Genomic DNA, 12,389 nt, shown 5'->3' with positions numbered 1-12,389 from the left:
GAACTTCTAATTACATGTTCGGATGTTTCTTTCTCTGGAAATTGGCTGGTGAAAGAATATTAGACTAGATACATTAGGAGTTGAGGGATTATTGTAATATTCAATATGGAGAAACAAAGAACTGCAGGTGCTGGTTTATACCTAAAATAGACGCAAAGTGCTGGAGTAACATAACGGGTCATGCAGCTCCGTAGGAGATGTTTCAGGTCAGGGGACCCGTCACTATGCTTTTTTTTCCAGTGATGCTGCCTGAGCCATTGAGTTACTCCAGCACTTACAATACAATACACAATACAATACAATACCCTTTATTGTCATTTGAGCCTCAGTGAGGCTCAAACGAAATTCTGTTTCCACAGCCATACAAACAAAGACAATTCCTAGACATACACACAATTTAATTCTATCATTGGAATATTCAAGCCTGTCTTCCCGATCAATTTGCATTTATCTCTCATTGATTGATGCACAAGTTCCATGATTAACCCCAATAACAATAATAATAATTCTGCAGCAGTGTGGCGCAGCGATAGAGTTGCTGCCTAAAGGGGCTGTCCCACTGTACGAGCTAATTCAAGAGTTCTCCCGAGTTTCCTCTGATTCGAACTCAGAGATTTACGGTAATGGCCGCTCGTAGGTACTCGGGGCTCTCGTGGACATTTTTCAACGACTACGGGTGCTGTCTCTATGGAGTTTGTACGTTCTCCATGTGACCCACGTGGGTTTTTTCTGGTTGCTCCGGTTTCCTCCCACACTCCAGGTTTGTAGGTTAATTGGCTTCGGTAAAAATTGTAAATTGCCCCTAGTGTGTAGGATAGTGTGTGCGCGCGGGGATCGCTGGTCGGCACGGCTTCGGAGTGCCGAAGGGATGTTTCCTCTCTAAAACTAAAACTAAAACTTAATGAGGAAAACCATTTCTATAACTCTAACCTCACGACAATTCAGAAAATAAGATTTAAGCAGATGTGGTTAAATGTTCTAAGCAGACAAGAAAATTGATACTAAAGATAGAAACATTAGACGTGTGACCCAGAGGCTTGGTCATAGAGATAAGTCCTGATGGATGGTATAAAGCAAAAGATGCAGAGGGAACCAAAGGGATTATAGATGACTAATGCTATTAACTCCAGGGCTTCCAGTAAAGTGAGGGGTAGCTTGTTGGTTCCTTGCATTAAAAGCATGTGCCTCGCAAATCTAACACTAAAACAGTCAGCTATTTTTATAACCAGAACATTCAACTTTCATGAGATAAGAATGAATCGATGAGAATTGATTGGGGCGGCTCAGCGGTAGAGTTGCTGCCTCACAGCGCCAGGAACCAGAGTTCGATCCTGACCATGAGTGCTGTCTGTACAGAGTTTGTACGTTCTCCCCGTGACCACATGGGTTTTCTCTGGGTGCTCTGGTTTCCTCCCACACTCCAAAGACATAGCTTATAGACAATAGTGCAGGAGTAGGCCATTCGGCCCTTCGAGCCAGCACCACTATTCAATGTGATCATGGCTGATCTTCCACAATCAGTACCCCGTTCTTGCCTTCTCCCCAAATCCTTTGCAACCGCTAACTTTAAGAGCTATATCTAACTCTCTCTTGAAAGCATCCAGAGAATAGACAATAGACAAATTGGCTTTGGTAAGATTGTAAATTGTCCCTAGTGTGTAGGATAGTGTTAGTGTACGGGGTGAGCACTGGTTAGCGTGGACAAGGTTAAGTAAAATACCTTGCTGTTACAAAACCATTGAATTGTTAGGAAGTCAAAGTCACACAGCATGGCCCAACTTGCCCATGCCCAAGATCCACTGCCTCATATCCCTCTAAACCAGAGCAATTGGCCTCCATTGCGTTCTGCAGCAGAGAATTTCACAGATTCGCAACTCTCTGGGTGACAAAAACCACACAGATTCACAACTCTGGATATATGCCTGCTTTCATGCCAGAACTAATACTCCTCAGATGGACATTACGCTGGAGAAACAGTGGGACAGGCAGCATTTCTGGAGTAAAGGAATAGGTGACGTTACCAGTCCAGACCCTTCGTCAGACCGTTCTATCTAATTTTTTTAGTTAAGTTTAGAGATACAGTGCGGAAACAGGCCCTTCGGCCTACCGAGTCCAGGCCGACAAGCGATCCCCGCACACTAACACTGTCCAACACACACAAGGGACAATTTAAAGTCTTTGCCGAAACCAATTAACCTACAAACCTGTATGTCTTTGGAGTGTGGGAGGAAAGCGGAGCACCTGGAGAAAACCCACGCAGGTCACTGGGAGAACGTACAAGCTCCACACAGGCAGCACCCGTGGTCAGGATCGAACCCGGGTCTCTGGCGCTGTGAGGCAGCAACTATACTGCTGCACCACCCTGCCTCCTAATACTCCTCCTCCTTTACCTGACCACAAGAAACCATTTCCCTGCTGGTCGAGGCAATTTACTTAGAACTTTCAAAAATTGCATTGATATTGTTGGTCTCGCAAAGTTGCGCCAACTACCACGTTAGACCATAGAGACATAGAAAATAGGTGCAGGAGTAGGCCATTCGGCTCTTCGAGCCTGCACCACCATTCAATATGATCATGGCTGATCATCTAACTCAGTATCCTGTACCTGCCTTCTCTCCATACCCCCTGATCCCTTTAGCCACAAGGGCCACATCTAACTCCCTCTTAAATATAGCCAATGAACTGGCCTCAACTACCTTCTGTGGCAGAGAGTTCCAGAGATTCACCACTCTCTGTGTGAAAAATGTTTTTCTCATCTCGGTCCTAAAGGATTTCCCCCTTATCCTTAAGTTGTGACCCCTTGTCCTGAACTTCCCCAACATCGGGAACAATCTTCCTGCATCTAGCATGTCCAACCCCTTAAGAATTTTGTAAGTTTCTCTAAGATCCCCCCTCAATCTCCTTGATGGATCAGAACACATGGTGCTCCTGCATAGTTGGGAGGGAGGTGGATGGGGACATTGGGTCTGGGGCTGTATAAATCATCCTTCATGCCCCTGCTTTCTCCACAAGTACAGAATGTACAGAAAATTGCAACTTTATCCAGAAGATGAATTGTCGATTCCTCATTCTTTTATCCAACCTATATTTCATCATCGTCTTAAATTTAAGGAGAACCGTTTTTATCTCCAACCTACTGGAAATTATGCTGACAGGCCATCCTAACATTATCTTGGAATATCCATTTCAGGACTCGTGAGATCTAATTCTAATGACTGGACTTCTTAGGACAGTCAGATGAAAAGAATGAACCCATTTTCCAAAGGCTTTGCTCCAAAAAAACAAAATTTATGCAAAAGATTGAATGGTAGACATTTAAAGAGGCTATTTGGCCCCTCGTGTTCATGCTGGATGTTATCCAGGATTCATCAGTTCATAGGACACAGGAGCAGATGGGGCGGCAGGGTGGTGCAGCGGGAGGGTTGATGCCTTACGGCGCCAGAGACCCGGGTTTGATCCTGACTACGGGCGCAGTCTATACGTAGTTTGTGACCTGCGTGGGTTTTCGCCGGGATCTGTGGTTTCCTCCCACAGTCCAAAGACGTACAGGTTTGTCCGTTAATTGGCTCGGTATAATTGTAAATTGTCCCTAGTGTGTGTAGGTTAGTGCTAGTGTACGGGGATCGCTGGTCGGAGCGGATTTGATGGGCCGAAGGGTCTGTTTCCATTCTGTATCACTAAACTAAACTCAACTCAACTAAATTAGGCCATTCAGTCCATGGAATCTATTCCATTCAATCATGGCTAATCTATCTTTCCCTCTCAACTGCATTCTCCTGCCTTCTCCCCATAAGCCATGACGCCCTTACCAATCAAGTATCTGTCAATCTCCAATGACTAGGCCTACACAGCCTTCTGCGGCAATTAATTCCACAGATTCACCAAATAAATCCCTCCTCATCTCCATTCTAAAGGTATATCCTTTTATTCTGAGGCTGTGACCTCTGGTCCTAGACTCTCCCGCTAGTGGAAACATCCTCTCCACGTCCACTCTATCCAGGCCTTTCGCTATCTGGTAAGTTTCAATGAGTTCCCCCAACAACCTGCTAAACTTCAGCGAGTGCAGGCCCAGTGCCCTCAAACTCTCATCATTCGTCAACCCAAATTATTCCTGGGATCATTCTCGTGTCCCCTTGCACCTTGGGCTCCTGTCCTTTATTCTGAGTCTGTGGCCTCTGGTCTTAGACTCTCCCACGAGTAGATTAGGTTGGTGCTTATTCCTTCTCCCTTTCTTTTCTCCAACATCATTATGCTGAGTTTTACCCAGCCGATTACATGCTCATCTCTGAAAACAGTCAGGGTGCCTCAAGCTGTCTGCCAAGTCTCGATCATAAAACATCGTCTGACATTTCTGTACAGTATTTTTTCGGAGGTGTTGTGTTTCAGAGAACACCAAGGCCCTAAAAACTTAATCTGGCAGACAGAGACTCCAGGGCTGTTCAAAATAAGAGATACCATTCTTCTGATGTCTGGGCCAACACCACCAAAATACATTAATTGGATACTTATCCCGAAGCTGCTTATAGGACATTTTATTATGTTGTTACTATTAACATATGTAAGGCCATGACTGCTAGTGCTTCGGTTCATCCTGAAGATGTGAAAGGAACAGGTCAATGTTTGGTCTTCCATACTTTAGAAGGGTATATTAACATAGAAACATTGAAACATAGAAAATAGGTGCAGGAGTAGGCTATTCAGCCCTTCGAGCTAGCTCGGCCATTCAATATGATAATACACAATAGACAATAGACAGTAGGTGCAGGAGTAGGCCATTCGGCTCGAGCCAGCACCGCCATTCGATGTGATCAAAGCTGATCATCCCCAATCAGTACCCCGTTCCTGCCTTCTCCCCATATCCCCAGACTCCGCTATCTTTAAGTGCCCTATCTAGCTCTCTCTTGAAAGTATCCAGAGAAAATATCCATGATCATGGCTGATCATTCAGAATCAGTACCCCGTTCCTGCTTTCTCCCCATATCTCTTTATTCCGTTAGCCCTAAGAGCTATATCTAACTCTCTCTTGAATACATCCAGTGAATTGGCCTCCACTGCCTTCTGTGGCAGAGAATTCCACAGACTCACAACTCTCTGGGTGAAAAAGTTTTTCCTCCTCTCAGTCCTAAATGGCCTACTCTTTATTCTTTATTCTTAAACTGTGACCCCGGGTTCTAGGCAGTGGAGGCCAATTCGCTGGATGTATTTAAGAGGGAGTTAGATATTGCTCTTGGGGCTAACGGAATCAAGGGATATGGGGAGAAAGCAGGAACACGGAATTTGTAGGTTCTTCCCGTGACCTGCGTGGGTTTTCTCCGAGATCTTCGGTTTCCTCCCACAAGCCCAAGACGTGCAGGTATGTAGGTTAATTGGCTTTGTATAACTGTAGAAATTGTCCCTAGTGGGTGTAGGATTGTGTTAGTGTGCGGGGATCGCTGGATGGCGAACGAAAGGCCCGTTTCGGCGATGTATCTCTAAACTAAACTAAACTAAACCCGACTGGATAGAAGGAAAGTACATCTGAAAAATACTTCATCCCATTCATAATGGTGCAGAGATCTGTCCAAATCACCAGAATAATCACATTTAGATAAACTAATCCAGCAGCAAGATAAACGACCTAATTGGCGAGTTTAAAAGAGTTTGCCCTCGACTCATACTCGCATCATGGTCGACACGAGGTCCTAGGAGGTCTTTGTAACTCTCCTTGATGCTCGAGAGTGGTCCCCGCGTACTCGAGGCCTCAGCTATGTCACGGCGTATTTTTCAACATGCCGAAAAATGCCCGCGAGTAAAAAAAGGTCACCATGGAAAAAATCGATACTTTCTTTACTCGTAGGTTTAGTCGAAGTAGGTTGGCATGTTATTCGTAGGTAATCAAAGGTAGTCAAAGGTATACGTAGATAGTCTTCAACATAGTCGAAGGGCGGTTGAAGGGAGGTTGAAGGGAGGTTGAAGGGAAGTCGAAGGATGTCGTCTTCACCCTCCACTTTTCGGTGTCCAATTTTCCCAAAGCTAGCCGTAGCTAGTCGTAGCTAGTCGTAGCTAGTCATAGCTTGTCGTACCTAATCAAAGATGGTCTTCAACATAGTCGAAGGAGGTCTTCAACATGACACTTTTTCAAACTCTCCTAAACTCTTCTAAACTCGCCTCGCTGCAGTGGGACAGCCCCTTAAGCACATCTTAATTCCTAAATGGGTGTATTCACATTCTAAGACTGTCTTAGCTCCTGCTAGGAGACTCAGCCTCTGAACATCTACCCTGCCAATCCCTGGAAAAATAGGAGTTAATGTTCGGAACCATGGGGACCAAGAGTGTATCATAGACTTTGAAGACAAAAGAATATTTCAGTTAGCAGCTGCTTCCCATCTGGTAATAACTAACATTTGTCAAAAACGAATGGAGGTTAATGCTTTACTGACCACAAAGTCTCCTAGACGAACAGTTACTTATCTCATCTCCCTTCCTCTTGTTATTTAAGTGTAGACAAAATGAAAGGAGTTTTCAACCCATGTATTGGCCTGGCTTTTCTCAATTAATTAAACAATGTGACTCCTCTTAAGTATTTGACATGTCTCCCTCTATTTTTTTTTTAACCAAATAAGGGAATCTTTGCGACTAATGAAATAAGATTGAAGGAGTTGAAATATCAATAGTATCAAAGCTGAAGCCTGCATTGCAAAGGGTGTGGAGAGAGAGAAGGACTGAGCTGGGAAGGATGGACCAGATAATGTGAGTGAGTTAGCTTGAAGACACAAGGAACTGCAGATGCTCTTGTGTCAAAGATTAGTACGGGTGTCATGGGTTATGGGGAGAAGGCAGGGGATTGGGGTGAGGAGGGAGAGATAGATCAGCCATGATTAAATGGCAGAGTAGACTTGCACCACTTAAGAAACTGGAAAGCTTTAGAAAATCACCATAAATATCATAAACTGGGTAAATATCATAAACTGGGTATTCAAATGACGTCACGCGCTCCAGACGGCTGTCGTGTAAATAGCGGCAAAGTGGGACACAGGCCCCTGAACAGACTGTTGGCCTTCTACTCTAATGTCTCCCAGTGTGTGTTTGGCAATGGTCCAACAAAGAGCTTTGGAGCATTTCACAACATGAAGGAAATTGGGTAAGTATCAGTTAACATTGTCATTGTGGTCACCAGATGGCAATTCATCACACCAACATCCAAAAGATGGTTGGACAAGGTACCAACAGCCTAACGTGAACCGACCTCCTTGATTTATTTGGATGAAGGAACTGAGATGCTGGTACATACTGAAGATAGACACAAAGTCTCAGTGGGTCAGGTAGCGTCTCTGGAGAAAAAGGATAGGCGAAGTTTCGGGTCGGGACCTTTCTTCGGTCTGAATGGTAGGGCTATCGTGGGCGCTGGTCACTTCTTCAGTTTGACCCGACACATCACCCACCCATTTTCTCCACAGATGCTGCCTGACCCGCTGAGTTACTCCAGCATTTTTGTGTCTATGCTTGATTCAATGGCCAATCTTGAGTTCTGACGTCGTCAACTTGTAAAGCACTGAGTGAAGGTGATACTTTCACCTCTGCCGTTAACAGTGTCAGTTAAACACGTCAACATATCGTGGTTTCGTTCTATTGTAATGCAGTGTTGTTATTATTCATAATTAAGATGTACAGTCTAGGTGATGTCTGCTGTATGATTTGTGCAAAAACAGAGGATTTCACTCTAACTCGGTACGTGACATTAAAGTATCAATTAATTATTGAACTTATTATTTTGAATGTGGTAATAAGGAAATTCTAATTCATGGTTTCACAGCCTAATTGTTTTAATTTAGTTTAGTTTAGTTTAATTTAGAGACACAGCGTGGTAACAGGCCCTTCAGCCCAACAAGTCCGCGCCGCCCAGAAATCCCTGCACACTAACACTATCCTACACACTAGGGACTAATTACATTTATACCAAGCCAATTAACCTACAAACCTGTATTGAGGTTCATTGAGGTTCAAACAAAATGTGGTTTCTGCAATCATACACACAAGAAAAAGAACCTAGACTCAACACAATTTGCACAGATATCCATCACAGTGAATCTCCTCCTCACTGTGATGGAAGGCAAAGTCTTATCTCTCCCCTGCACTCCTTATTCTCCTCCCGATGTCAGAGTCAAAGCCCCCGGCGGGTGATGGTAAATAAGTCCCACGTAACTAACGTACAAACTCCGTTCAGACAAGCACCCCTGGTCAGGATTGAACCTGGGTCTTTGGCGCTGTAAAGGTAGTAATAATAATAATAATGGATGGGATTTATATAGCGCCTTTCTAGATACTCAAGACACTTTACATCGCATTATTCATTCACTCCTCACTCACACTCGGTGGTGGTGAGCTACTTCTGTAGCCACAGCTGCCCTGGGGCAGACTGACGGAAGCGTGGCTGCTAATCTGCGCCTATGGCCCCTCCGACCACCACCAATCACTCACACACATTCACACACATTCACACACAGGCAAAGGTGGGTGAAGTGTCTTGCCCAAGGACACAACGACAGTATGCACTCCAAGCGGGATTCGAACCGGCTACCTTCCGGTCACCAGCCGAACACTTAGCCCATTGCGCCATCTGTAGCTCTACCGCTGCTCCACTGTACCACCCAGATCCGTCTGAAAGGATCCAAAATACTAATTCTCCTGTTTCAGCAGGTGGGGTCCCAGAGGACTGAGAGACCTATTGTCGTGGCAAAATCCACAGAGCAGGTCAAATCTGAGACCTCTTGTCTCACTAAAACTTGCATGTTCGTGGTTTGTAGATGACTAACCAGAGAGCACTAAAGGTTTCTCCATTGATGCTTCCCCTCCACACCCAATCCCATATTAATGTTAGGGGGAACGATTTAATATGTACCAGAGGGATAACTTTATTTACCCAAAGGGTGATGGTATCTGGAACGAGCTTAGAGAGGAGGTGGTTGAGGCAGGTACTATCATAACATTCAAGAGATATTTGGACAGGTAACATAGAAATATAGAAAATAGGTGTAGGAGTTGGCCATTCGGCCCTTCGAGCCTGCACCGCCATTCAATATGATCATGGCTGATCATCCAACTCAGTATCCTGTACCTGCCTTCTCTCCATGCCCCCTGATCCCTTTAGCCACAAGGGCCACATTTAACTCCCTCTTAAATGTAGCCATTGAACTGGCCTCAACTACCTTCTGTGGCAGAGAATTCCAGAGATTCACCACTCTCTGTGTGAAAAGTAGGTACATGGATAGAAGATGTTTAGAGGGATATGGGCCAAGCGCAGGCAGGTGGGACAAGTGTAAATGCGTCATGTTGGTCGGCATGAGCAAATTGGGCCAGGTGGCCTGTTTCCATGCTCCAGGACTCAACGGCTAACATTACCCTTGCATGTACTACCACTGTACCCCTCGCATCCCCAGTAATCTTGAGCATGGAAAAGTAACAGATGATCTAAGTTATTAGAGATGAATGAAGGGTTGAGAAACTAAATGGAGAAAAACAAATTCTTGAAGTAAGAGTTCAGAAAAAAAAGACACACCAGTTTTAGAGCCTAGCTTTTCAGGTCTGAGTTTGAAGCATGTTTTCATGATATGATATTGAAAAACAGAATTTCTCTTCCTCAAAGACATGTTGAACTTCTTTGATTCAGTAGATACAGCTTGCATAGATGTGAGAGCAGGTATTGAAGGGGGTTGTTCTGGGACACCAGAACTAATTGTTGAGCCTACCCAAGGTGTTGTGGGCCTCAGAACAAAACACCAGTGAAGGGAGGTGCCCCCTTGATTACCCCAATGATATACTGGCATCCACACGATTAGTTTTGATGTGCTTGTTGACATGTAAGTAGCTTATTACTGCATATGGAGCTAGTTATTGTCCTCGGCATCAGTGTGAATATGCAGTTTAGATACTTAGAAACGTAGAAACATTGCTAATAGGTGCAGGAGTAGGACTTTCAGCCCTTCGAGCCAGCCATATCCATTCAATATGATCATGGCTGATCATCCAAAATCAGTAACACATTCCTGCTTTCTCCCCAGGTAGACAAGCAATGCTGGAGAAACTCAGCAGGCGAGGCAGCATCTGTGGAGAGAAGGAATAGGCAACGTTTCGGGTCGAGACTCTTGTTCAGACTGAAGAAGGGTCTCGACCCGAAATGTCGCCTATTCCTTCTCTCCATAGATGCTGCCTCGCCCGCTGAGTTTCTCCAGCATTGTTTATCTACCTTCGATTTTTCCAGCATCTGCAGTTCTTTCTTAAAAAAACATGCTTTCTCCCCAGGTACACAAAAATGCTGGAGAAACTCAGCGGGTGTAGCTACATCTATGGAGCGAAGGAAATGGGCAACGTTTCGGGCCTAAAACCCTTCCTCAGACTGATCTGAAGATTTTCCAGCATCTGCAGTTCCTTCTTAAACAAACTGCTTTCTCCCCATATCCCTTGATCCCATTAGCCCTAAGAGCTATATCTAACTCTCTTGAATACTACTTTGGCTTTGGGCATCGCTTTCTTGGTTGAGCGTTTATCCTGGTGTTATCGCACAAGTATTTTGTGTTTTAGTTGTAATTTAGGGTGGACATGGATGGAGAATCTCAATGAATGGCAAGATGGATAGAGAGCAAATTATTTCCAACTTCAAGAGAGAAACCTTGTACTTACCACAGATTCTGACTGCGCATACCCTATATCTTCAATCCTTTTTATCTTGATAATATCAACATTTTTGTTTGTAACCGGTTGTGAGCAGTGCACCTCATTGTGGAACATCGTGGGGTTTTCGAACGATTGTAGCTTCTCCACCGACTCTGGCTGGACGGCAGCGTCTCTCTTCCCCTCACCCTCGTTTGTATCTAAAAGAGGCAAGAATTGAGAACTTCTAAATGCAACGTTAGTTACATAGAAACATAGAAACATAGAAATTAGGTGCAGGAGTAGGCCATTCGGCCCTTCGAGCCTGCACCGCCATTCAATATGATCATGGCTGATCATCCAACTCAGTATCCCGTACCTGCCTTCTCTCCATACCCTCTGATCCCCTTAGCCACAAGGGCCACATCTAACTCTCTCTTAAATATAGCCAATGAACTGGCCTCAACTACCCTCTGTGGCAGAGAGTTCCAGAGATTCACCACTCTCTGTGTCAAAAAAGTTCTTCTCATCTCGGTTTTAAAGGATTTCCCCCTTATCCTTAAGCTGTGACCCCCTTGTTCTGGACTTCCCCAACATCGGGAACAATCTTCCTGCATCCAGCCTGTCCAACCCCTTAAGAATTTTGTAAGTTTCTATAAGATCCCCTCTCAATCTCCTAAATTCTAGAGAGTATAAACCAAGTCTACCCAGTCTTTCTTCATAAGACAGTCCTGACATCCCAGGAATCAGTCTGGTGAACCGTCTCTGCACTCCCTCTATGGCAATACGCTCACTGTCCACGATGCCCCACCTCTTCATCGCTACTCTATAGCGTCCGATGCCCGTCCTCAAGCGGTTGAGGGTTGTCCACTGCTTTCGGGGACAGGTCCTGGCCAGGGACGTCCATGGGGTCATTGATGTAATGGTGTAGCCTAGATGGTTCCGCTGACTTCTACTGGTCTCTCCATCTCAAAGGGGCGCAGTGACGTGAAGCGCACATGTCGTGGTGTCTCTGTGACGATCTGATGGAGGAGGTGGGATTCACTGGGTCTGTGCCTTTCGAGAGAGGGCCAGCGTGGCTGCTTCTCAGACTGGTTCCTTCCTATTGATTTTAGTCCATTTCCAGGCGTCCAGCTGCCAAGACTCTTGAGGTGTGAAATTCCTCCCTTAAACTATTCTGACCTTTTCCTGTTTTTATTTTGTGATAATCCCCATAGCCTTCCTCTTTGACCAGACTTCGGAACATCTGTCTTGTGTTGGTCAGGGTGAATTTTGTGTTTGAATTTATACTAAGGGATATTTTGTAATGGCAAAGATGCTCAACATTAATTTTAAATGTTTAGTGTTTTCTGAGTCATTCATAACTGTCACTGTATGTCATGTTGTTACTTGTGGGCGGAGCACCAAGGCAAATTCCTTGTATGTGAATACTTGGCCAATAAACTTACTTACTTCCTTACATTAAGCAACTGGTAGACAAAAGTGCTAGAGAAACTCAGCGGGTGCAACAGCATCTATGGAGCGAAGGAAATAGCAACGTTTCGTCCCAAAACGTTGCCTATTTCCTTCGCTCCATAGATGCTGTTGCACCCGCTGAGTTTCTCCAGCACTTTTGTCTACCTTCCATTTTCCAGCATCTGCAGTTCCTTCTTAAATACATTGGGCAGCTGAGTGGTTCATATAAAATTGCACTTTGGAGCCGATTGCCCCTGTCCCACTTAGGAAACCTGAACGGAAACCTCTGGAGACTTTGCTTCCCACCC

The 12,389-nt window shown here is 44.8% G+C and overlaps 1 protein-coding gene across 2 annotated transcripts in view; it reads right to left on the bottom strand.

The window, feature by feature from the left end:
* Positions 1-12,389, bottom strand: part of ano1a (anoctamin 1, calcium activated chloride channel a) — a 183,746-nt gene that overhangs the window by 139,199 nt on the left and 32,158 nt on the right. For both annotated transcript variants that reach the window (XM_055649204.1, XM_055649203.1), the window contains exon 2: positions 10,657-10,847. In XM_055649204.1, coding sequence (XP_055505179.1) covers positions 10,657-10,847 — 191 coding nt within the window. The remainder of the gene's footprint in view (positions 1-10,656; positions 10,848-12,389) is intronic.

This window comes from Leucoraja erinacea, chromosome 18, assembly GCF_028641065.1.
Source record: "Leucoraja erinacea ecotype New England chromosome 18, Leri_hhj_1, whole genome shotgun sequence".
Lineage (NCBI taxonomy): Eukaryota > Metazoa > Chordata > Chondrichthyes > Rajiformes > Rajidae > Leucoraja > Leucoraja erinaceus.
Note: the sequence above shows the minus strand (reverse complement) of the source record. Positions and strands in the feature narration are given on the sequence as shown.